At 41.9% G+C, this 22,060-nt stretch overlaps 1 protein-coding gene across 1 annotated transcript in view; it reads right to left on the bottom strand.

Annotated features, from left to right (window-relative positions):
- DAPK1 (death associated protein kinase 1) overlaps window positions 1–1,613 on the bottom strand; it is a 205,879-nt gene extending 204,266 nt beyond the window's left edge. The window contains exons 1-2 of the mRNA XM_052645429.1: window positions 1,540–1,613; window positions 515–684 (exon numbers count right to left, since the gene is read on the bottom strand). Of these exons, the coding sequence (XP_052501389.1) occupies window positions 515–576 (62 nt within the window). The 5' untranslated portion in view covers window positions 577–684; window positions 1,540–1,613. The remainder of the gene's footprint in view (window positions 1–514; window positions 685–1,539) is intronic.
- Window positions 1,614–22,060: the final 20,447 nt, after the last annotated feature.

Here is a 22,060-nt window from a genome sequence, read left to right as displayed (position 1 = left end):
ACCCAACATCAACATCTGGTAAGTCTTCATGTGTGACCTACCAATACTTGTGCATGATGTTACTCCGAAAATTCATAAAGAGGGAAAGTATTAAGCTTTTAAAAGCCTATTAATTGGTTTGTTCTCTCTATCTGAATCACACATAAGCAGCTAACTCCAGTTCCAACTACGCATCAGCTTTTGCCTCATTGTCTCAGAAGGGCAAAAGCTGACAAGAGTTACTGAAGACAATTAAATCTGTTCTTGTCCAGGGTTCTCGATCAATACACTGCATCATAATCTAACACTGAAATTGCCTCTTCACCCACAACCCCTTGGATGAGGCAGTTTATTTCTGGGCCCTAGTCCTTGCTAGGTTAGTAACTCTTTTCTCTAAATTTGCACATCTCTTAGAAGGGCGAGGGAGACATCTGAATTCAAACTCCATTTGTTTACCGCCCGCTACCCGCAATACTATGCATTCCCACCATCCAGAAACTTGAGCTTTCGGCACCCCACCCCACCTGCCCCGTACCTGCCAAGTTCCTCGCCGGTGTCGTAGTAATCATCCACGTTTTCCTGCCTGAACACGGTCATGATAAACTGTCACGCGTCACCAAAGCCCAGCGCACTTCAGCTCCGCTTCCCAAACCATCACCACCACTCCTGCGCCTCCGTGGGCCCCTCATGCATCACTCAGCAGTCCTTTAAAAAAAAAAAAAGAAAAGGCAATATAATAATAAAATGACAACCCCAAAAGGAAGTACCCTTCCCCTGGGCTAATTCTAGCTCGCTGAAGACCACCTCTCCGGAGCTGCCCCACCCCGCTGGGTGGAGAGGAGCACTCTTTGTTAAACCCCAGCATAGGGATGCCCCCAGCCCAGCATCGCTGGCGCACTCGTGTGGCCCGGCACCGCCGCACCCCAAGGTCTGAGTCTCCGAAAGCAAAGCGCGGAGCACCGATCAGCACCCGCTCCGGAAGTCGCTGGCCTCCCCGCCTCCTCTTTCTATGCACACACGCCCACCCAGCTCCCCACCTCCAGGGGCGCCGCGGAAGAATGAAGCCCTCGCCCGGGCGCAAAGCGCCTGGCTGGAAGCATCCCTCTCCTGCCAGCAGCAGCCGTGCAGCCCCCGCGCCACCTCTCGGCGCCCGCAGTTCCCCGGCCGCCACGGCCACCTTCTCTCTTCCCTCGAGCCAAGCTGTCCCCAGAGGCACATTCCTGGCGACTCCCGCTCGGTTACCCAGCCGACCCGGCGTGCGGCCGCCCGGGGGAGCAAGGGAGGGAAGGGAGCGGCCGAGGGAGGCGCGGCCGCCGGCTTCCAGTCTTCGCGCCCCGAACACAAAGCGCCCGGCCCGCGCCACCTGTTCCCATCCGGCCCGCGGGGCTGGGGGAACCTCCTGGTGGCGATCCCACTTCTCCCCTCAGCCAAGTTTACCCTGCCTCGGCCTTCCCTGCTGTCTTGGGCGCTGCCCGGGCAAACCTCGTCGTGCCGCGGCCGCGAAAGCCAAAGCAAGCTGCGGGGCTCGGGAGGAGCAGAGAGTCGCGCGCGGCCACTCACCCGGGCGCCCGGGAGCTGCCCGGGTCCTTCCCGGGCGCTGTCGGAGGCCGACGGTAGGCGCCAGCGCCCGAGATGAGCTGGGCGGCGGCGGGAGTGCAAGGAGGCTGAGAGTGGGGGCGCGGATCCCGCGCGTCCGCCCGGCGTCGGCTCGGCCTGGCTCTCCCGCTCCGGCTCCGGAGCAGCCCCGCGGCTCCTCGCCGCCTTCCGGGCGGAGGGCTGCCGACAGGCGGCCAATAGGGACCCCGCGGGCGGGCTGGCGACACGGCCCACCCACCTCCGAGCTGCCCGGCCGGGCCGGCGCTGCAGCTGCTGCGCTGCGCTGGCTGCTCCTCCCCGCTCGGCTCTTTGAGCTCGCTGGCGCGCTCTACCGCGCACACCCCCACACCAACCCACTCACCCTGCACCCGCGCAGAGAGCGGTCGCGCGCAACGTGGGTGCCCCACCTGTGACAAGCGGCTACGCTGCCCTCTTCCGCTAGGATCCAGAGGAATGCGATTCCTTCCTCCTCCAAAGGTGTTTTGAGCCCCCAGCGTGGGCCAGGCACGGTGCTTGGCACCGGAAAATCACAACAGATCGTAAGTTTTTAAAAATCTCTGCCCTTCTGAAACTTACATTTTGGCAGAGAAACTAGACAATAAGTATATAAACAAATAAATGAGATCATTTTAGAAAGGATGGGTTCTGTGGAGACAATACTGACGGATAACACGATAAATAATGACAAGAAAGGAGTAGACCTCATTAGGAGTTTCTCTACGGGACTGGAATGAGGAGTTTCTCTACGGGACTGGTGTTTTGAGCTGAGATCTGGACTGTGAAAAGATATGAAACCAAAGAATAAAGTTTAGGGTATCAGAGGCCCAATGTAACAGCAGAAACGAAAGGCTTATGTGTGCAGTCCAATACGAATTGGTTATTGATGAGTTGAAATGTGGTTAGTTCAGAATTAGGTGTGCAAGAAGTATGAAAAATACACATGGGATTCCAAGACTTGGTATAGAAATAAGGATAAAAAACATTTCTTGAAAATTTTTTATGTTAAATGCATGTTCAAATAATAGTATTTTGTACTATTGGGTTAAATAAAATATATTATTAAAATTAATGTCACTTTTTACTTTTCAAAATGCAGATATTATAAAATATGAGTACCTATGTTGCTTGCAGATATTGCTATGGTCTTCTTAGAGATCCCATACCTACTGGAGATCCTTATCCATTCTCTCTGCTTCTTACCCCAGGCCCCCACCAAGCCCTGAGATGTGAGAAACAGAAAGGATGTTTCCCTATAAGGACTGCTGTACCTGCAAGCTCAGTCATGTCTGACTTCGTGTGACCCCATGGACTGTAGCCCACCAGGCTCGTCTGTCCATGGGATTTCCCAGGCAAGAATACTGGAGCGGGTTGCAATTTCCTTCTTCAGGGGATCTTCCAGATGCAGGGATTGAGTCTTCTGAGTCTCCTGCATTGGCAGGCGGATTACTTTACCACTGAGCCTCCTGGGAAGTCCATACAGACTGCTGGGAATCCTTAAACAGAGGAAAGCTCCTATTGGAAAAATCTACCTTACTGCTGAGAGTTACTAAAATTGTTCTGTGAACACATTGAGAATTCAGCTCCATGTCATTGTTCAAATTTCCAGATTTTCCAAAATGAGATGGTTTAAACTGTCTTTGTGCGAAGTCTCTTCAGTCGGGTCCGATTCTGTGCGACACCATGGACTGTAGCCTGCCAGCTGTCCATGGGGATTCTCCAGGCAAAAATACTAGAGTGGGTTGCCATTTCCTTCTCCAAAACTGTCTTTAGTTCAACAGAAATTCTTGAGGTAAAAAAGAATACTCCTCAGATCTTATGCGAGACCCTCCTCTTAAAGAACATTTCATATAGTGACCCACAGAAAGGGCACACATTTATTATGACAGAATCAAGGGAAGATTCCAAATTGGGAGGCATTATCAATCTAAGTGATGGGTTTCAGAATTAACACAAAAGGATCTTGAGAGGTGAGAAATACAGGCAAAAATAACCAAAAAAAGTGATTCATTTTGGGAAAATGCAATTGAATACATCTGTTGGCGGGAGGGATTAAAAACACAGACTTGAGTGCTTGTGGATGACTGCTTTAGGGGTAATATTTTCCCGCAAAGTAAATAAATAAGTTTTCCAAAGCAGTGAGGAGAACTGGCTCTGTTTGGTGACCAGCATGTCTTCCCTACCCTATTGGACATGAGGATCACAGTGAATTTTCTAGAATATTAAATAAAAGTACAGACTTGGGAGTTGCACGGTTGGATCTAATATTAGTGGAACCATTTAATCCTAGCTGTGAATGACCCTGACTGTATCCTTTACCTCTTAGGTTCATGTCTGCACTAATTTAGGCAAGCATTTTAGACAGGGAAATGTGCCAAAATTCAGTGAAGAAGCTGAGTCCAATTCTCCTCCAAGAATATGAAGTAGCTGTGGTGGCTTGAGTTTAAGAAAATGTAGTAGAAGTTAACAGGGTGTAACATCCTTCTAAGGCCGGTCATAAGGTTTTAGAGCTTCTGCCTAATACTCTCTGATTCTCTCTCTTGCTCTTTCTCTCTCTTCCTCTTGTTCTTTCCACACACTCCAGAAGCCCTCAGCTGCCATGGTTACACTGGGGCTGCCATGTGGAGGGACCATGTGGAGAGATCACAGAAAGAGAGAAGCCCAAAGAAGCCAGCTGTTCCAGCCCCACCCCCACTCTCGGCTATTTGTGCCTTCACAGCCCCAATTTTGGGAGCAGAATAAAGGACTGTTACCATTCTAAGTCATTATTTTGGGGTGGTTTACCATGAGGCAATAGATAACTTATGTAAGAAAACTTAGCTCTTAACTTGTGCCAAATGATAATCAGACTGAATTATCCTCTTGCTTAATCTTCAAACAACTCTAAATTAATTGTTTTTTCCACTTTATATTTAACCTGCTTAGTCTCAGTTTCATCACCTGCAAAATGGGAACAATAAATAGACCCTTGTGTTTTCCTCAGAGTTGCTGGAAGATTCTAAAGAGATGATGCATGAAACAAGGCTTTGTACATTATAAAATACATCAGAATGTTGGTATTATATCTTCTAACATATTCCAAGCAAAAAGAGTTCTTAGGGACATCTCTTTCAAGAAGATGACAATACTACAATCCTGAAATTATGAGATTCAATCTGGAAAGGACTTCCATGAAGAGAACTTGATTATGATATGGACTGTGACTTATGATAATCATGATGATACCATTTAAAACAGACTCAAGTATAGAATTTAGCACATTATTTTACATCTGCATTAGTCAGGGTAAAATAACTGCTCCTAAAAACTCCTCAGATCTTAGAGGTCTGATGCATTTAAAGGTTTATTTCTTGCACTCAGAACAGATACTTGCAGGAATTAGAGAAAGGGTTCCCCTCCACATAGTTATTCAAGGATCCAGGCTTCTGTCCTCTAATAGATCCATGGTTCCTCGGTACACTGAGTTTCTCAGTTGACCCTTTTCATCTGTTGGCTGATGAGAGAAGAGAGAATTCAGAAAGGACTGCACTGAAGTTTTTTTAGGGGGTCAGGTTTGAAGTCTGAGGCTTAACAGTTTGTTAGAAAAGATGTTCTAATAGCAAAGAGAGTGGAATACACTAGCTCAATTCAACTTTGGGTTACTTTTTGTGACATGCCTTTGGCTTTTATCAAGGGCTAATATTTTTAAATGGCCACAGGAAGAATGTTTCTGCACCTGTGGTTTCCCTGTTGAAGATACTGCCCATTATGTAGTTGAGTGCCTCTTACGTAGACAGCCACATGACTGACTCCAATCATTTTCCGCATTGAGCACCGAGAGAACTCATCACTTCTCTACGCTTTCTGACCGAATGGTGTTTCTTTTTTGTGATAATGAAAATTACAGAGCTCACTTTGTTTTCCATTTTCCCCTGGCTTCCAGAAAGCACATAGCAAGATCCGAAAATATAATCCTCCAAGTAATGTCCAATTTGCTATACTCTCTGAATCAATCAATAAGCATTTATTGTCCAATATATATTAAATACTAAGGATGCAAAGATAAATAAAACATTCTCTGTCCTCCGGTAACTCAATCCAGTGAGGGAGACTAAAGAACAAAGGGACAATTCTATTAAAGTGTGGTTGTGTTAGATATAATCCATTTATTTCTCTAGATGTACTTTCTATGCTTCTCTACCTTTACAGGTCGCCAGGCTGGTTGTAAGATTATTTTAATTCATTACCTTGTCCTCTAGTGGGTTTGGCCAATGAGGTACCAGGCATGGGGTGAAGGAGAAGGGAGGCAAAGGAGGCCAGGGTAATTATTGTCCTGCTTTTCTCACTGCAAGTTTGCCTTGGTCACTATCCAACAAAAGTCACTGCTCCTCCCAGGTAAATTTTCTTTGTGATTGTCTCTGTACAGGTGTTATTGGTAACCACTCTCTCCCCTAGTTTCTTCAGACCTAGAACTGATGACAGCTGCACATTACAGACCTGGAGTTCCTGCCCCATCCTTCATGGCTCCTCTGTACCTCTTGCACACCTTGTTGAATCATCCTGATTTGAGTGTGCCATTTCTTTCCTCTGCAACCCCCACAAACTGCTATGGAAACACAAAGGGAGGGCACTTAATTCAGATAAAAAACGGGGATGGAGGGTGACAATGGGTGAATCTGAGGTTTCAGGGAAGTTTCCTGGGGGGGCTGATGATCCTTCTAAAAACCTGTGAAAGCAGATTAAGAGCTAGCAGAATAAAGTGGTGGGTGATGGGGTAGTGGGTTGTGAGGTGGGATGGCTGGGAGAGAAGGACTTCTAGGGAGAGGAGAACAGCGAGGGTGAAATCATGGATGTGAGGAAGATAATGGCTTGTTTAGGAATCTGTAAGTAACTAGAGTTTGGGTAGTGAAATATTCCAATGTAAGAGTAGCATGGGGAAGGGTCTTTTGCACTGTGTCCAGCACTTGGATAAGAGCAGAAAGGTAAACCAAGGGAGAGCTTGACAGTCTTGTCCACTGTGCTCAGCACTTGGGTCTTCTCTCTGAAGACTCTTTGATACCCGGGGTGATTTGTGCTAACTTGGCATATCCTAGAAGACAGTGGGGAGAGAGAAACAATGAGAAACTTTAAGGAGGTAGAACTCATAGGACTTGGTACCAGAGGAAAAGGACAGAAATTTGAGGTGTCCATGGGGCATTTAGATAACATCCCTGTGGAGAAGGGTTCCTATGCGAGAACAGAGGTAATTCTTGTGTACACCATGGGAGATTTGAGCATGAGTGAGTCAGCTGAGCAGCTATGGGTTTTACTTGTATTTCTTGAGGTCAGAAAGAGTTCAGTTCAGTTCAGTCGCTCAGTCATGTCTGATTCCTTGCGACCCCATGAACCACAGCATGCCAGGCCTCCCTGTCCATCACCAACTCCCGGAGTTCACCCAAACTCATGTTCATCGAGTTGGTGATGTCATCCAACCATCTCATTCTCTGTCATCCCCTTCTCCTCCTGTCCTCAATCTTTCCCAGCATTAGGGTCTTTTCAAATGAGTCAGCTCTTCCCATCAGGTGGCCCAAGTATTGGAGTTTCAGCTTCATCAGTCCTTCCAATGAACACCCAGGACTGATCTCCTTCAGGATGGACTGGTTGGATCTCCTTGCAGTCCAAGGGACTCTCAAGAGTCTTCTCCAACACCACAGTTCAAAAGCATCAATTCTTCGGCGCTCAGCTTTCTTTATAGTCCAACTCTCACATCCATACATGACTACTGGAAAAACCATAGCCTTGACTAGACAGACCTTTGTTCACAAAGTAATGCCTCTGCTTTTTTAATATGCTGTCTAGCAGAAAGTGTTAGAGTGGTGAATTGAGACCTCATGAATATTGAGTGCCTCAAATGCCTCCTGTATGTACAATGCATTATAAATATTTGCTGTCTTCTTGGTCTAATAGGTTACTAACTTCCTTATCTGTGCTTAACACATCTTGCAAGTTTAATCCATCCCATTTGTTTTCTTGTTTTCTATAACAGAATTGAATATTCACAACCAAAATGTCGAATGCACATTGCACAACTCCTTCTGAGCTGTGAGATAAATGAAACACTTCTCTGACCCCTTCTCCCACCATTGCTCCAGACTCAGCCCCACATGCTCCTCAAACTTTATGTATCAAAGACTGACCTCATCTTCTCATCCCCCAAATAACTCATCCATCTGTATTTCAGCTCACATGATAGCAATATCTACCTAATCACTTAACCCCAAATTTGGGTATTGCCCCGACTCTGTCCTTTTCCTCTGGTACCAAGTCCTATGAGTTCTACCTCCTTAAAGTTTCCCATTGTTTCTCTCTACCCGCCATCTCCTAGGATGTGCCAAGTTAGCACAAATCACCCCAGGTATCAAAGAGTCTTCAGAGTGAAGACCCAAGTGCAGAGCACAATGGACAAGACTGTCAAGCTCTCCCTTGGTTTACCTTTCTGCTCTTATCCAAGTGCTGGACACAGTGCAAAAGACCCTTTCCTTCTCTACTTTTTTGTAGTGTATAATTGTAAAGATTAGGACTTTCCATTACCTGCCTGGCCTTCTGCACTGGAGTTTAAGACCCTGAATTTGAGACCCTATGGCATGCATTTTGCCTACTTGGCTATGCCTACTTTCCTTTGACTCAGTTTCTTTCCAATTTTCATTTACTTATTTTATGGTATTGAATGCTTTGCTGCTGCTGCTGCCAAGTCGCTTCAGTTGTTATCCGACTCTGTGTGACCCCAGAGATGGCAGCCCACCAGGCTCCCCCTTCCCTGGGATACTCCAGGCAAGAACACTGGAGTGGGTTGCCATTTCCTTCTCCAATGAATGAAAGTGAAAAGTGAAAGTGAAGTTGCTCAGTCGTGTCCGACTCCTAGCGACTCCATGGACTGCAGCCTACCAGGCTCCTCCGTCCATGGGATTTTCCAGGCAAGAGTACTGGAGTGGGTTGCCATTGCCTTCTCCAGAATGCTTTGCTAACCTTCATTAAAACCTTCTTTAAAAAAAAAAAAAAACAAGTGGGATGTAAACAAACTCATAGAAATCACTGACCAGTGTATGAAAGGCCATAGGAGATTATAAACATCTCCAGATACAGGCTTACTTTGGTCCCTAGCCTGATTTCTTTTGTGCGTTGCCCAGTTTCTTTTAGGTTCAGACACTGGCTGGAGCAAAAGACTGGTAACACTGAATCACTGAACAGCACTCATAAAACTCATGGCCCAGAATGTCAGCCATGTTCTTAACTAGAGGTGCATAGAACTGTGTCTAAGCACTGTACGTGTCACTCATTTTACTGTTAAATGCAAATATAACATTCATATAACTCCTTATTGCTCCATAGAGTTCCTGCCATTGGATTTTTAGTGCAGTTAGCCACCAGATTATACAGCATTTCCCCATTTGGATACAATGAATAAAGTTGGGACCATATCCATTTGGATATAGAGGGAAGGGGAAGAGTGGAACATTCAAGAGTTTCTGTTTTGTCAAACAAACTTAAAGCAAAACTGAAAGAAAAGTTACCCCTAAGGAAGCACTTGACATTACTCTTCCATTAGAACTGGGTGTACAAATCATATTTACAGGTAAAATCTAAGCTTACAGCCACATTGATTTAGTGAAGGTAATTCTATTTATTTTCTACTGTTCCTAATCTTTTTTTTCCTCTATCAGTAAATAATGAACCTCTTTAAAATAATCAGATTTAATATCGTTGTTTTATATTTATTTTCCTTTAAGAAAAAATTATGGTAAAAATATTTTACCAAATTCTCTTTTTTGGACACAGAGGTATTAAATATTACAGGAGGAGATTCAATATCAATGAAAGCCTCCATGTTTCTTGGCATGGTTTCATGAAATACAGGTCCCATTACTCAAGCCAATGAAGTGATTTACAGCCTTGTTCATAGCAGCTTGGTAGGATTTATAGAAACATTGCTTTTTAAAAAAGACAAACATCATAAATTTTTCAAGAAGGTTTTGTCAGTCTGAAGATTTGAAAATAAAGCAATACTCTTTGACCCTTTCAATGCTGTATTCTCATAAATCTACACACCTATAAAATTGATAGCCTTTGTTTACATAGACTAAATAAGCCCAAATATATTCTTTTTAAAAAGTTGTAGTCTTACAATGGGGATAATTTAACTTGTTGCTTAAGTATTTCCGCCATTTTCTCTTAATTTTAAGAAATATTGAGATGATAAAAATTTCTGAGGAAATACTACTTAAGAACACTATACTGGATTTATAACTTCTTAGGAATCCAGAATTACTTCTAATTGTTTCATACTCACTCATTCATTTAATTATTTATTGAGTCTTAAGGATAATGGTGAATAAGACAGAACCAGGGAGTAATGACTTGGAAGTAGCTACGTTTTATATTTCTGTTTTAATAGAATCCTCTTAAAGAAAGGATTGACTTGGTTTTTCTGAAATTTCCTGATTAAGATTCCTAGAAGAAATCTTTCCAATGGAGCTCTCCAACCTCAATCGATAAGAGTAGTTCCTAATCAAGTCTATACAATAAAAAAGACATAGTAGCTGAAAATGTACCTCCTACCTCTTCTGTAGACCTTCACACCACTGCCATATCTCCAGTTTACTGCGCTGTCTTAATATTTAAAAAACATAAGTTTCCCACCCCGATCCTATCCTAGCTTTTTGCAAAGGTGGTTAAATTTTCAAATATTAGCTAAATAGATTCTTCCATATATTAAAAATAATAATCACATCTAGGGAGAATTCCCTGGCAATACAGTTGTTAGGACTCCAAGGGGAATACGGGTTCAATCTCTGATCAGGTAACAAAGATCTGGTTTGCTGCGAGGTGTGACCAAAAAGAAAATTACGTTTCGGTTGACTTAAATATGTCTTCAATGACTTAAATATGTCTTTTTAAAATGAGTTTTGCCCACTTGATTTGCAAAGTCAAATATTTTTCAAATATTTGATTAAATATTTGATTTATTTAAGTTTTTAAAATACTTACAGACTCCTTGAGTGTTAAGAGTCCATGTTTTGTATCTTTAAGAAGATCTCAAAAAGTTAGTACTAAAAAGAGTGATGGGCTTCCCTCGTGGCTCAGCTGGTAAAGAATCTCCCAATGTGGGAGACCTGGGTTCAGTCCCTGGGTTGGGAAGCTTCCCTGGAGAAGGGAAAGGCTACCCACTCCAGTATTCTGGCCTGCAAAATTCCATGGACTGTATAGTCTATGGGGTCACAGACAGTCAGGCACAACTGAACGACTTTCACTTCACGCACATAATGGCAGTGAAACTTTGGATTAATGGCCTTTTAGCTACAATGATGTTCTGATATACAAACAGTGTTTGCTTTTTACCAAAATGCATTTGAGGAAACTAGAACATCGTGCAACCCACAGTATAAACATACAGTGCTTTTCCATGGGAAGAATGCAATAACTGGAGGTTGTACTACTGACCAAAGATTTGGCATAATATAAAACATGGCAGTAAACAAAAATATGTCATAAAAATCAAGGCTCAGCAGCAATGACTCTATGAAGATACAAACAGCAGAATTATGTTCCAAGCCTAATAAAATGGGCATAAATGCGCTATAGACATCACCACAGCACTCCACTGTTACAGATATGTGTGTATATACATATGTATATCACATAAAATGCATTTCATAGTATCATAAATTCTAGTTAAAATAGTACGCTGAATAAAATATGCATTAATTAAACAGTTCATCAATAATAATTATGCTTATTTTCTAAGTTTGAAAGGACTTTGGGGAGATAATTGGCATGGACCAGGTTTCTAATATCTGTTCAAGAAGGTTTAAGGTGATTCCCCTTCTCTCTTAGAAAAGTTCCTTAAAACAGTGAGAAGCATTGGAATTCATCAGTGCTGCTTCAAAGGATGGTATGAAGTTATCAACATGTGTTACTTGTTCACATCAATGGCTACTACACTGAGAAGTAATTTTTTAAGGATCTCAAGTTTGACCAAACATCTCTTCTTCACTGTTTGCTGCATCATCAATTTATTTACAAATTCTGTTTATCATGAAATAAAAGGGAAGCTCCCAGAAAAGAATACAGAACACTTCCAGTTCACTGGAAAACCTTGAACTTATAATAATAGTTTATGTATTCTAACAGAGTTAATCAAGAAAGGCATATAACACAATCTGAGCAACTTGAGCTCTTTCCTTGTTTTCTAACAGAAGCCATGCAGTGAAAGCAAAAAGACATTTTGAACTTTACTGTATGGCAAATAAGAAACCTTAAAACTCTCTAGCTATGAGTTATTAGAAACACTAATAACATACAAAAACATCATTTAAATGTTCATCTGCAGCTGAAAGAAAGTGAGGAAGAAAAAAACCAAAAAGAAAAGGTAAAGCTATTAAAATTTAAAAAATAAATGATAAAAATGAACCCTGACAGCACTGGAGATGGGTGTCAGTCTCAGGAATATAAAGGGTTAGACTTTTAATACTCAAATGGGACAGTAGTTGAGACTTTGGGCAGTTTTAGATAAAACACTCTTCAAGAGATCAAATCTTCAATAAGAGATGAACTAGATAAAAGCCTACCCTCTTACATGGGCTGATGACATAAAGCTGATCTGCCACAAGGTGTGTGGGAATTTGTAAGTTTATGTCTCCTCCTCACTCACATGAAATTGAATTTAAAATTGATACTTTGTGTTGGTCCAGAATCACTTATGTCAGCAAAGTGGTCTTGAACTGGTAAAATCCACTGAAGAGACCTGGCCTCATCCCCACCCCAGGGAGGATACCCAAGTCTCACTGAAGATGAGTTCACAATCAAAATCTATAAAACTCTCCAAGAACCAGTGCAGCAGAATTAAGAATCACTAGATGTAGTCATGACTTCTCTGGTGGATGAGATGGTAAAGAATCTGCCTGCAAAGTGGGAAACCTGGGTTTGGTCCCTGGGTCAGGAAGATCTCCTGGAGAAGGGAATGGGCACCCACTCCAGTATCCTTGCTTGGAGAATTTCATGGACAGAGGAGCCTGGTGAGCCACATACAGTCCACGGGGTCTCAAAGAGTTGGACACCACTGAATGACTAACACTTTCACTACTTTTCAGGCTTAATCAATGAGGGGAACAACCTCTCTCCCAAGAAATTTAGCTAATGGGATAATTGGATAGAGATTAGAAAGTAAGAATGTTAAAAATGACTAAAGACATTAAAGAAAGACTCAGACTTAAAAAGTACAAAATGACACAAATGGAAAAGGGTTGCTACATGACTGCCAGGCAGTAGGGAATGCACAAACTTCCGTACTAAAAGAGATGAAAAGTGGGAGCTGTGGGTCTTACTTGTTTGATTTACTCAGATCATTCTCCAAACACTGCATTCAGCTGCCACGTTCTTTAAAAATTACATCTGCTTTTTCAAGGTAAGAGTGGGGTGGAAGGATATCAGTCCTGAAGGAGAAATAATAGATTTGTGTGGCTAAAAAGTAGACCAGAGGGAATTCCCTGGCAGTCCAGTGGTTAGAACTCCACACTTTCACTGCCCAGTGCAGAGGTTCAATCCCTGGTTAGGGAACAAAGATCCTTTCGCACAAACTGCAAAGTGCTACCCTCCAAAATATACGTAGACCAGAAATCCTTACGGAATTAGTTAGTGATTGCAAATTCTTACTGGGACCACCATTCTGCATTTGAGTAATTTTGACATTTTAAAAACCATAAGGCATTTTTTGTCATCACCTTGAAAATTATTTGTTTGGCCACATTTCAGCAGGTTACACTTCAGACTCCTATTTTTTCCCCTCTCAATATCAGTTGGAACATTGTTCTAAACTGTTCACCTGTCTTTCTGAGCATTTCAGGGTATTGATATGGAAGCCTCTATAAGGGAGAACAAAGAAGCACAAGGACAGAGTTGAGAAGATCTGAGTTTTATCATTTAGTGTGCCACTAACACTGCCATGGGGCCCTGTGCAAGTCACTTAATAGCTCCCAATGTCAGTTTCTCTCTCTCTTTTTTGTATATGAAGCTATGTGCCAAACAGGAAATGTAAGTAAGGTAACATAGCAAACAAAATACATGTGTGGACCAGATTCCACTGATGTGTACTGCATGTCTGACTGGGTTAAGTTTTTTTTAAAGACTTTATTTTTTAGAGCAGTTTAATTGGGAGATTTTTGGGGACGTGTACAAAGATCTCCCATATAGCTCCTGCCCCGTACATGTACAGCCTCCGCTATTATCAACATCATCAACATCTTGCACCAGAGTGGTGCATTTGTTACACTGACAAACTTATCTTGACACAACATCACTCAAAGCTCCTCACTTACATTAGGCTTCATTCTTGTTGTACATTCTATGAAAGTGAAAGTGTTAGTCCTCAGTTCTGTCTGACCCTTTGTGACCCTATGGACTATAGCCCTCCAGGTTCCTCTGTCCGTGGGATTCCCCAGGCAAGAATACTGGAGTGGGTAACAATTCCCTTCTCCAGGGGATCTTTTCTACCCAGGGATTGAACCCAGGTCTCCTGCACTGCAGGCAGATTCTTCACCATCTGAGCCACCTGGAACAAACTGATAATGACATGTATCTACTAATACGGTATCTTACAGAGTAGTTTCACTGCTGTTAAGATCCTTTGTGCTTTGAGTATTCATCAACCCATGCCCCACCCCATCCCTGAAACCACCATCATTTTACTGTCTTCATAGTTCTATCTTTTCCAGAGTGTCACTTATGTGGAATTATACAGTAGGCACCCTTTTCAGATTGACTTCTTTCACTTAAGAATATGTTTTTAACTTTCCTCCATGTCTCATCATGGCTGGATAACTCACTTCTTTTCAGCACTGAATAACCTTCCATGGTCGGCATGTGCCACAGTTTAGTCATCACGTACTGAGGACATTTTTGTTTCTTTAAGTTTTGGCAATTGTGAACAAAGTTATTATAAACATCTACATGCAGGTGCTTGTGTGGACTTAAGTTTTCATCTGGATGTTGGGGGAGTTGGCTCTAAAGACTGAGTAACACGGTTACTGGATCCTGTTTAATTTTGTAAGACACTGTGAAGCTGTCTTTCAGAGTTGTTCCATTTTGCATTTGAAGTAGTAATGAATGAGAGTTCCTGTTACTCCACATTCTCACCAGCATCTAATGTTGTCAGTGTTGGAATTTTAGTTATTCTGATAGCTGTGTAGTGGTACCTTGTTGCTTTAATTTGCATTCCCTGCTGACAAATGATATGGAGATCTTTTCATATGCCTATTTTCCATCTATGTATATTTTTAAATTGCTTATTTATTTTGACTGAACTGAGTCATTGTTGCACTCCAGCTTTCTCTAGGTATGAGTGAGTAGAGGCTACTCCTCATTGTGGTGGGCTTCTTCTCACAATGGCTTCTCTTGTTGCAAAGCACAGGCTCTAGGGCTCATGGGCTTCAGTAGTTGTGGTGAATACTGGAATACTGGAGTGGATTGCCATGCCCTCCACCAGGAGATCTTCTCAGACCAGGCATCAAACCCATGTCCCCTGCATTGGCAGGCAGATTCGTATCTACTGTACCACTAAGGAAGTCATTCTTTTTTTTTTAATTTAATTTTTAAATTTTATATTGAATTATAGTTGATTTACAATGTGTTAGTTTCAGATGTGCAACAAAGTGACTCCATCATACAAATACATACATATCCATATATCTGTTCTTTTTCATATTCTTTTCCCATATCGGTTATTATAGAATACCGAGTAGCGTTCCCTCTATTGATTAGAACTCCCCCTAGAATTCCCTCCTACCTATACAGTAGGTCCTTGTTGACTATCTATTTTGTATAGATAGTGTGTGTATGTTAATGTATATCTTCTTTGATGAGATGTCTTAAAGGTCTTAGTTTCCCTGGTGACTCAGTGGTAAAGAATATGCAGTGTGTATATGTTAATGTATATCTTCTTTGATGAAGTGTCTTAAAGGTCTTAGAGTTTCCCTGGTGACTCACTGGTAAACAATCCCCCTGCCAATGCAGAAGACCCTGGTTTGATCACTTGGTTGGGAAGGTTACCTGGTATAGGGCATGGCAACCCTCTCCAGTGTTCTTGCCTGGAAAACCCACGGACAGAAGAGCCTGGTGGGCTACAGTCCACGGGGTCACAAAAAGTCAGACATGACTAAGCACATAAGCACTCTTTAAGGTCTTTGGCACATTTAAAAAATCAGATTGCTTGTTTTTCATTGTTATGGATTAATATTTCCAATTTGTTTGCCATGGAGTTCAGTTCCTTGACATGCATATTCTGTGTAACATGCATTCTGTGAGAAACAGTGTTCCACGGTCAGATAAGGAAGTAGAGTTAAACAGTTTCTCTTCAGCTTAACTTCTGAGAACTTTAATACACTAACGTACAGGGCTCCAAGTCAGGAATTTGGTAAGCCTGGTCACCCTTAACTATAAGACCTTCTCTTTGCCCAGGAACTCTAGATATGCAAAATTACTTCCAGTTCTCTTATTCTCTATGTAAGGATATGGATACACTTTTACTTATGTGCTATTTCTAAGTCAATATGGGGGGTATAAAAAGCGTGGTTGCAAGGAGCAGGAATGGGCTGGGCAATTCAGGAGCCACAATCGGCAGAGAGGAGATAACCCACGTCCAAGGTCAGGAGTGGCAGCTGCACTTTGCTGGAGCAGCTGTGAAGAGATACCCCACGTCCAAGGTAAGAGAGACACAAGTAAGATAGTAGGCGCTGAGAGAGGGCATCAAAGGACAGACACACTGAAACTACAATCATAGAAAACTAGCCAATCTGATCACATGGACCACAGCCTTGTCTAACTCAATGAAACTAGGCATGCCAGTGAGGCCACCCAAGAAGGACGGGTCATGGTGGAGAGGTCTGACAGAATGTAGTCCACTGGAGAAAGGAATGGCAAACCACTTCAGTATTCTTGCCTTGAGAACCCCATGAACAGTATAAAAAGGCAGAAAGATAGGACACTGAAAGATGAACTCCCCAGGTTGGTAAGTGCCCAATATGCTACTGGAGATCAGTGGAGAAATAACTCCAGAAAGAAAGAAGGGATGGAGCCAAAGCAAAAATAACACCCAGCTGTGGCTGTGACTGGTGATGGAAGTAAAGTCCAATGCTATAAAGAGCAATATTGCTAGGAACCTGGAATGTTGGGTTCATGAATCAAGGAAAATTGGAAGTGGTCAAACAGGAGAGGCAAGAGTGAATATCGACATTCTAGGAATCAGTGAACTAAAATGGACTGTAATGGGTGAATTTAACTCAGATGACCATTATATCTACTACTGCAGGCAGGAATCCCTTAGAAGAAATGGAGTAGCCATCATGGTCAACAAAAGAGTCCAAAATGCAGTATTTGGATGCAATCTCAAAAATGACAGAATGATCTTTGTTCATTTCCAAGGCAAACCATTCAATATCACAGTAATTCAAGTCTATGCCCCGACCAGTAATGCTGAAGAAGCTGAAGTTGAACAGTTCTATGATAACCTATAAGACCTTTTAGAACTAACACCCAAATAAAATGTCCTTTTCATTATAGGGGACTGGAATGCAAAAGTAGGAAGTCAAGAAACACCTGGAGTAACAGGCAAATTTGGCCTTGGAGTACAGAATGAAGAAGGGCAAAGGCTAAAAGAGTTCTGCCGAGAGAATGCACTGGTCATAGCAAACACCCTCTTCCAACAACACAAGAGAAGACTCTACCCATGGACATCACCAGATGGCCAACACTGAAATCAGATTGACTGTATTCTTTGCAGCCAAAGATGGAGAAGCTCCATACAGTCAGCAAAAACAAGACCAGGACCTGACTGTGGCTCAGATGATGAACTCCTTATTGCCAAATTCAGACTTAAATTGAAGAAAGTGGGGAACACTGCTAAACAGTTTAGGTGAGACCTAAATCAAATCCCTTATGATTATACAGTTGAAGTGAGAAACAAATTTAAGGGACTAGATCTGACAGACAGAGTGCCTGATGGACTATGGACAGAGCTTCATGACATTGTACAGGAGACAGGGATCAAGGCCATCCCCAAGAAAAAAAAATGCAAAAAAGCAAAATGGCTATCTGAGGAGGCCTTACAAATAGCTGTGAAAAGAAGAGAAGTGAAAAGGAAAGAAGAAAAGGAAAGATATACTGAATGCAGAGTTCCAAGGAATAGCAAGGAGAGATAAGAAAGTCTTCCTCACAGATCAACACAAAGAAATAGAGGAAAACAATCAATGGGAGAGACTAGAGATCTCTTCAAGAAAATTAGAGACATCAAGGGAACACATGCCATGCAAAGATGGGCTCAATAAAGGACAGAAATGGTATGGACCTGACAGAAACAGAAGATATTAAGAAGAGGTGGCAAGAATACACAGAAGAACTGTGCAAAAAAGATCTTCATGACCCAGACAATCACAATGGTGTGATCACTCACCTAGAGCCAGACATCCTGGAATATTGAGTCAAGTGGGTCTTAGGAAGCATTACTACAAACAAAGCTAATGGAGGTGATGGCATTCCAGTTGACCTATTTCAAATCTTAAAAGATGATGCTGTGAAAGTACTACACTCAATATGTCAGCATATTTGGACAGCTCAGCAGTGGCCACAGGACTGGAAAAGGACAATTTTCATTCCAGTCCTTAAGAAAGGCAATGCCAAAGAATGCTCAAACTACCACACAATTGTACTCATCTCACACGCTAGTAAAGTAATGCTCAAAATTCTCCAAGCCAGGCTTCAGCAATACATGAACCATAAACCTCCAGATGTTCAAGCTGGTTTTAGAAAAGCAGAGGAACCAGAAATCAAATTGCCAACATCCACTGGATCATCGAAAAAGTAAGAGAGTTCTAGAAAAAAACAGCTATTTCTGTTTTATTGACTATGCCAAATTTTTGACTGTGTGCATCACAATAAACTGTGGAAAATTCTGAAAGAGATGGGAATTCCAGACCACTTGACCTGCTTCTTGAGAAACCTGTATGCAGGTCAGGAAGCAACAGTTAGAACTGGACATGGAACAACAGACTGCTTCCAAATAGGAAAAGGAGTATGTCAAGGCTGTATATTGTCACCCTGCTTATTTAACTTCTATGCAGAGTACATCATGAGAAATGCTGGGCTGGAAGAAGCACAAGCTGGAATCAAGATTGCCAGGAGAAATATCAATAACCTCCGATACGCAGATAACACTATCCTTATGGCAGAAAGTGAAGAAGAACTAGAGAGCCTCTTGATGAAAGTGAAAGAGGAGAGTGAAAAAGTTGGCTTAAAGCTCAACATTCAGAAAACTAAGGTCGTGGCATCTAGTCCCATCACTTAATGGCAAATAGATGGGGAAACAGAGGCTCACTTTATCTTTTGGGGCTCCAAAATCACTGCAGATGGTGACTGCAGCCATGAAATTAAAAGACGCTTACTCCTTGAAAGGAGAATTATGACCAACCTAGACAGCATATTCAAAAGCAGAGACATTACTTTGCCGACTAAGGTCCATCTAGTCAAGGCTATGGTTTTTCTAGTAGTCATGTGTGGATGTGAGAGTTGGACTGTGAAGAAAGCTGAGCGCCAAAGAATTGATTCTTTTGAACTGTGGTGTTGGAGGAGACTCTTGAGAGTCTCTTGGACTATAAGGAGATCCAACCAATCCATCCTGAAGGAGATCAGTCCATGGGTGTTCATTGGAAGGACTGATGTTGAATCTGAAACTCCAATACTTTGGCCACCTGATGCGAAGAGCTGACCTATTTGAAAAGACCCTGATGCTGGGAAAGATTGAGGTCAGGAGGAGCAGGGGACGACAGAGAAGGAGATGGTTGGATGGCATCAACGCCTCAATGTATATGAGTTTGGGTAAGCTCCGGGAGTTGGTGATGGACTGGGAGGCCTGGCATGGTGTGGTCATGGGGTCACAAAGAGTCGGATACGACTGAGCGACTGAACTGAACTGAAATACAGATTATGCCACTCCATCAGAATTATGACTGTATGTACCAAAGTGTTCCCAAATTTGAAAACTTTCTGTTGAGAATATTAACCATCTCTTAGGGCCAGCACATGTCCTGTTTTCTCCATAAAAAATTCCCTATTACTTATGGTCTCTGTTGATCTCTCTTCTCTAAGCTGCTTTGACCTTTAGGTCTCTCCATGCAACTTATCCCCAAATATATGTATTCCTTTATGTAGCCTTCATAGTTCCATGTTTGCTGTTCACATCTCTCAGCACAGAGTTTGTTTCCTCAGGAACATGCTTTGTATAACTGCTAAGTATCTTACACCTACTATATACATGGATTTCAATTAAAACTGTCGAATAATTGTTTCTTTCCTAGTCTTCCTTCATTTACCTTTTGATTAAATATATGCTGATTGAAAGCCTAACAGTTCTATTTATTTTCAAAGTGGATCACTGTCGTGCTAAATTAGATCAGCTGGCTTTTAATATGCACTGCAAGCTGTTTAAGTATACCAAGGCACGGATGTTCATAAGGTTCAAAATTCACAGCACCTTTATATGCTGTATTGGGGCAATCTTTCTCAATGATAGATAGGCTATACACCTTCCAAAAAGCAAAGAAAAATTTATTTAATGATGATGAAACACGTTGTATTTTGACAGTGGAATAAACCATTTTAAAATATAATTGCAAAAGACAGACTTATATGCAAACTGTAAGTGTTTAACATATCATGGCCTGCCCTTGGTGTCTTTTGTGATGTTAAATAGAATTAGCCAGGCAGATTTCTTGGTATTCTGATTATAATGCAGAGGCAACCAAGCATTTGTTAAAAGCAGTCATCAGGGAATCCAGGGCTTTCAATCTTCCAGTTAGCAAGAATTCGGAGTTTTTTTACAAAAGAATAACCCGGATACAGGAGCAACCAAAACACCCAAATTAGAAATGATTCATGTGATTAGGAAAACTCAGTGTATAGTTTTACCAAGGATAATAATCACTTTGAAAATGAATAGCAAAATGTACTAAACATCATTGAATACGTAAATGAATTTCAAAAAAGCTGTTTTTTAAAAAAAAGAATTGCAGAATTTTATCCAAAGTGACATTGAGAAAACTCTTGAAATTCTTGAAGTAGTGTTGTTGCTGTTGTTCACTCAGTCATGTCTGACTCTTTGTGACCCCATTGAGTACAGCACACCACGCTTCCCTGTCCTTCACTATCTCCCAGAGTTTGTTCGAATTCATGTCTATTGAGTAGATGACTCCATCCAATCAGTTCATCCTCTGTTGCCCCCCTTCTCCTCCTGCCCTCAATCTTTCCCAGCATCTGAGTCTTTTCCAGTGAAAAGGTGGCCAAACTATTGGAGCTTCAGCCTCAGTATCAGTGCTTCCAATGAAGTGTTGATTTCCTTTAGGACTGACTTGTTTGACTTCCTTGCTATCCAAGGGAGTCTCAAGAGTCTTCTCCAACACCACAGTTCAAAAGCATCAATTCTTTGGCGCTCAGCCTTCTTTATGGTCCAACTCTCACATCTATACATGACTACTGGAAAAACCATAGCTCTGACTATATGGACTTTTGCTGGCAAAGTAATGTCTCTGCTTTTTAACACAGTTCTAAGTTTGTTGTAGCTTTTCTTCCAAGGAGCAAGCATCTTTTAATTTCATGGCTGCAGTCACCATCTGCAGTGATTTTGGAGCACAAGAAAATAAAGTCTGTCACTGTTTCCATTTTTTCCCCATCTATTTGACATGAAGTGATGGGACCGGATGCCTTGATCTTCGTTTTTTGAATGATGAGTTTTAAACCAGCTTTTTCACTCTCTTCTTTCATCTTCATCAAGAGGCTCTTTAGTTCCTCTTTGCTTTCTGCCATTAGGGTGGCATCATCTGCATATCTGAGGTTATTGATATTTCTCCTGGCAGTCTGATATAATAGAACATAACCTTTTGCATGTAATACACAATATAAATATATTCTTAATGTCTCTGGATGAATTAGTTGTCAGACAACCTCCAGAGCTGAATCCTCTGTAATTGTTACTACAGTGCATGAATGCTTGGTCAATCAGTCATGTCCGAATCTTTGTGACATCATGGATTGTAGTCTGCCAGTCTCCTCTGTCTATGGATTTTTCCAAGCAAGAATACTGAAGCGGGTTGCCATTTCCTCCTCCAAGGAATCTTCTAAACCCAAGGATCAAACTCCCGTGTCTCCCGTGTCTCCTGTGTCTCCTGTGTCTCCTGCATTGGATACAGGAGACAAATTCTTTACCACTGAGGCTCGTGGGACTACAATAGATTTGTAGTCCTGTTACTACAATAGATTTGTTTACAATAATTTTTCACCATTTTATGTTAAAGGACAATTTCAACTGTAGTGACATGCAAGATACTTTTTTTTTTAAAAAAAGCTTTTAATCATTTTATTGAAAACACAGTGTGTTTTATCGTGGAGCAAGGCCATTAATTACGTATTTGAGAACAGACAGGAAGATGTGGCT

Source organism: Budorcas taxicolor, chromosome 8, assembly GCF_023091745.1.
Source record: "Budorcas taxicolor isolate Tak-1 chromosome 8, Takin1.1, whole genome shotgun sequence".
Classification (NCBI taxonomy): Eukaryota; Metazoa; Chordata; class Mammalia; order Artiodactyla; family Bovidae; genus Budorcas; species Budorcas taxicolor.
This window is presented reverse-complemented; position numbering and strand designations above follow the sequence as displayed.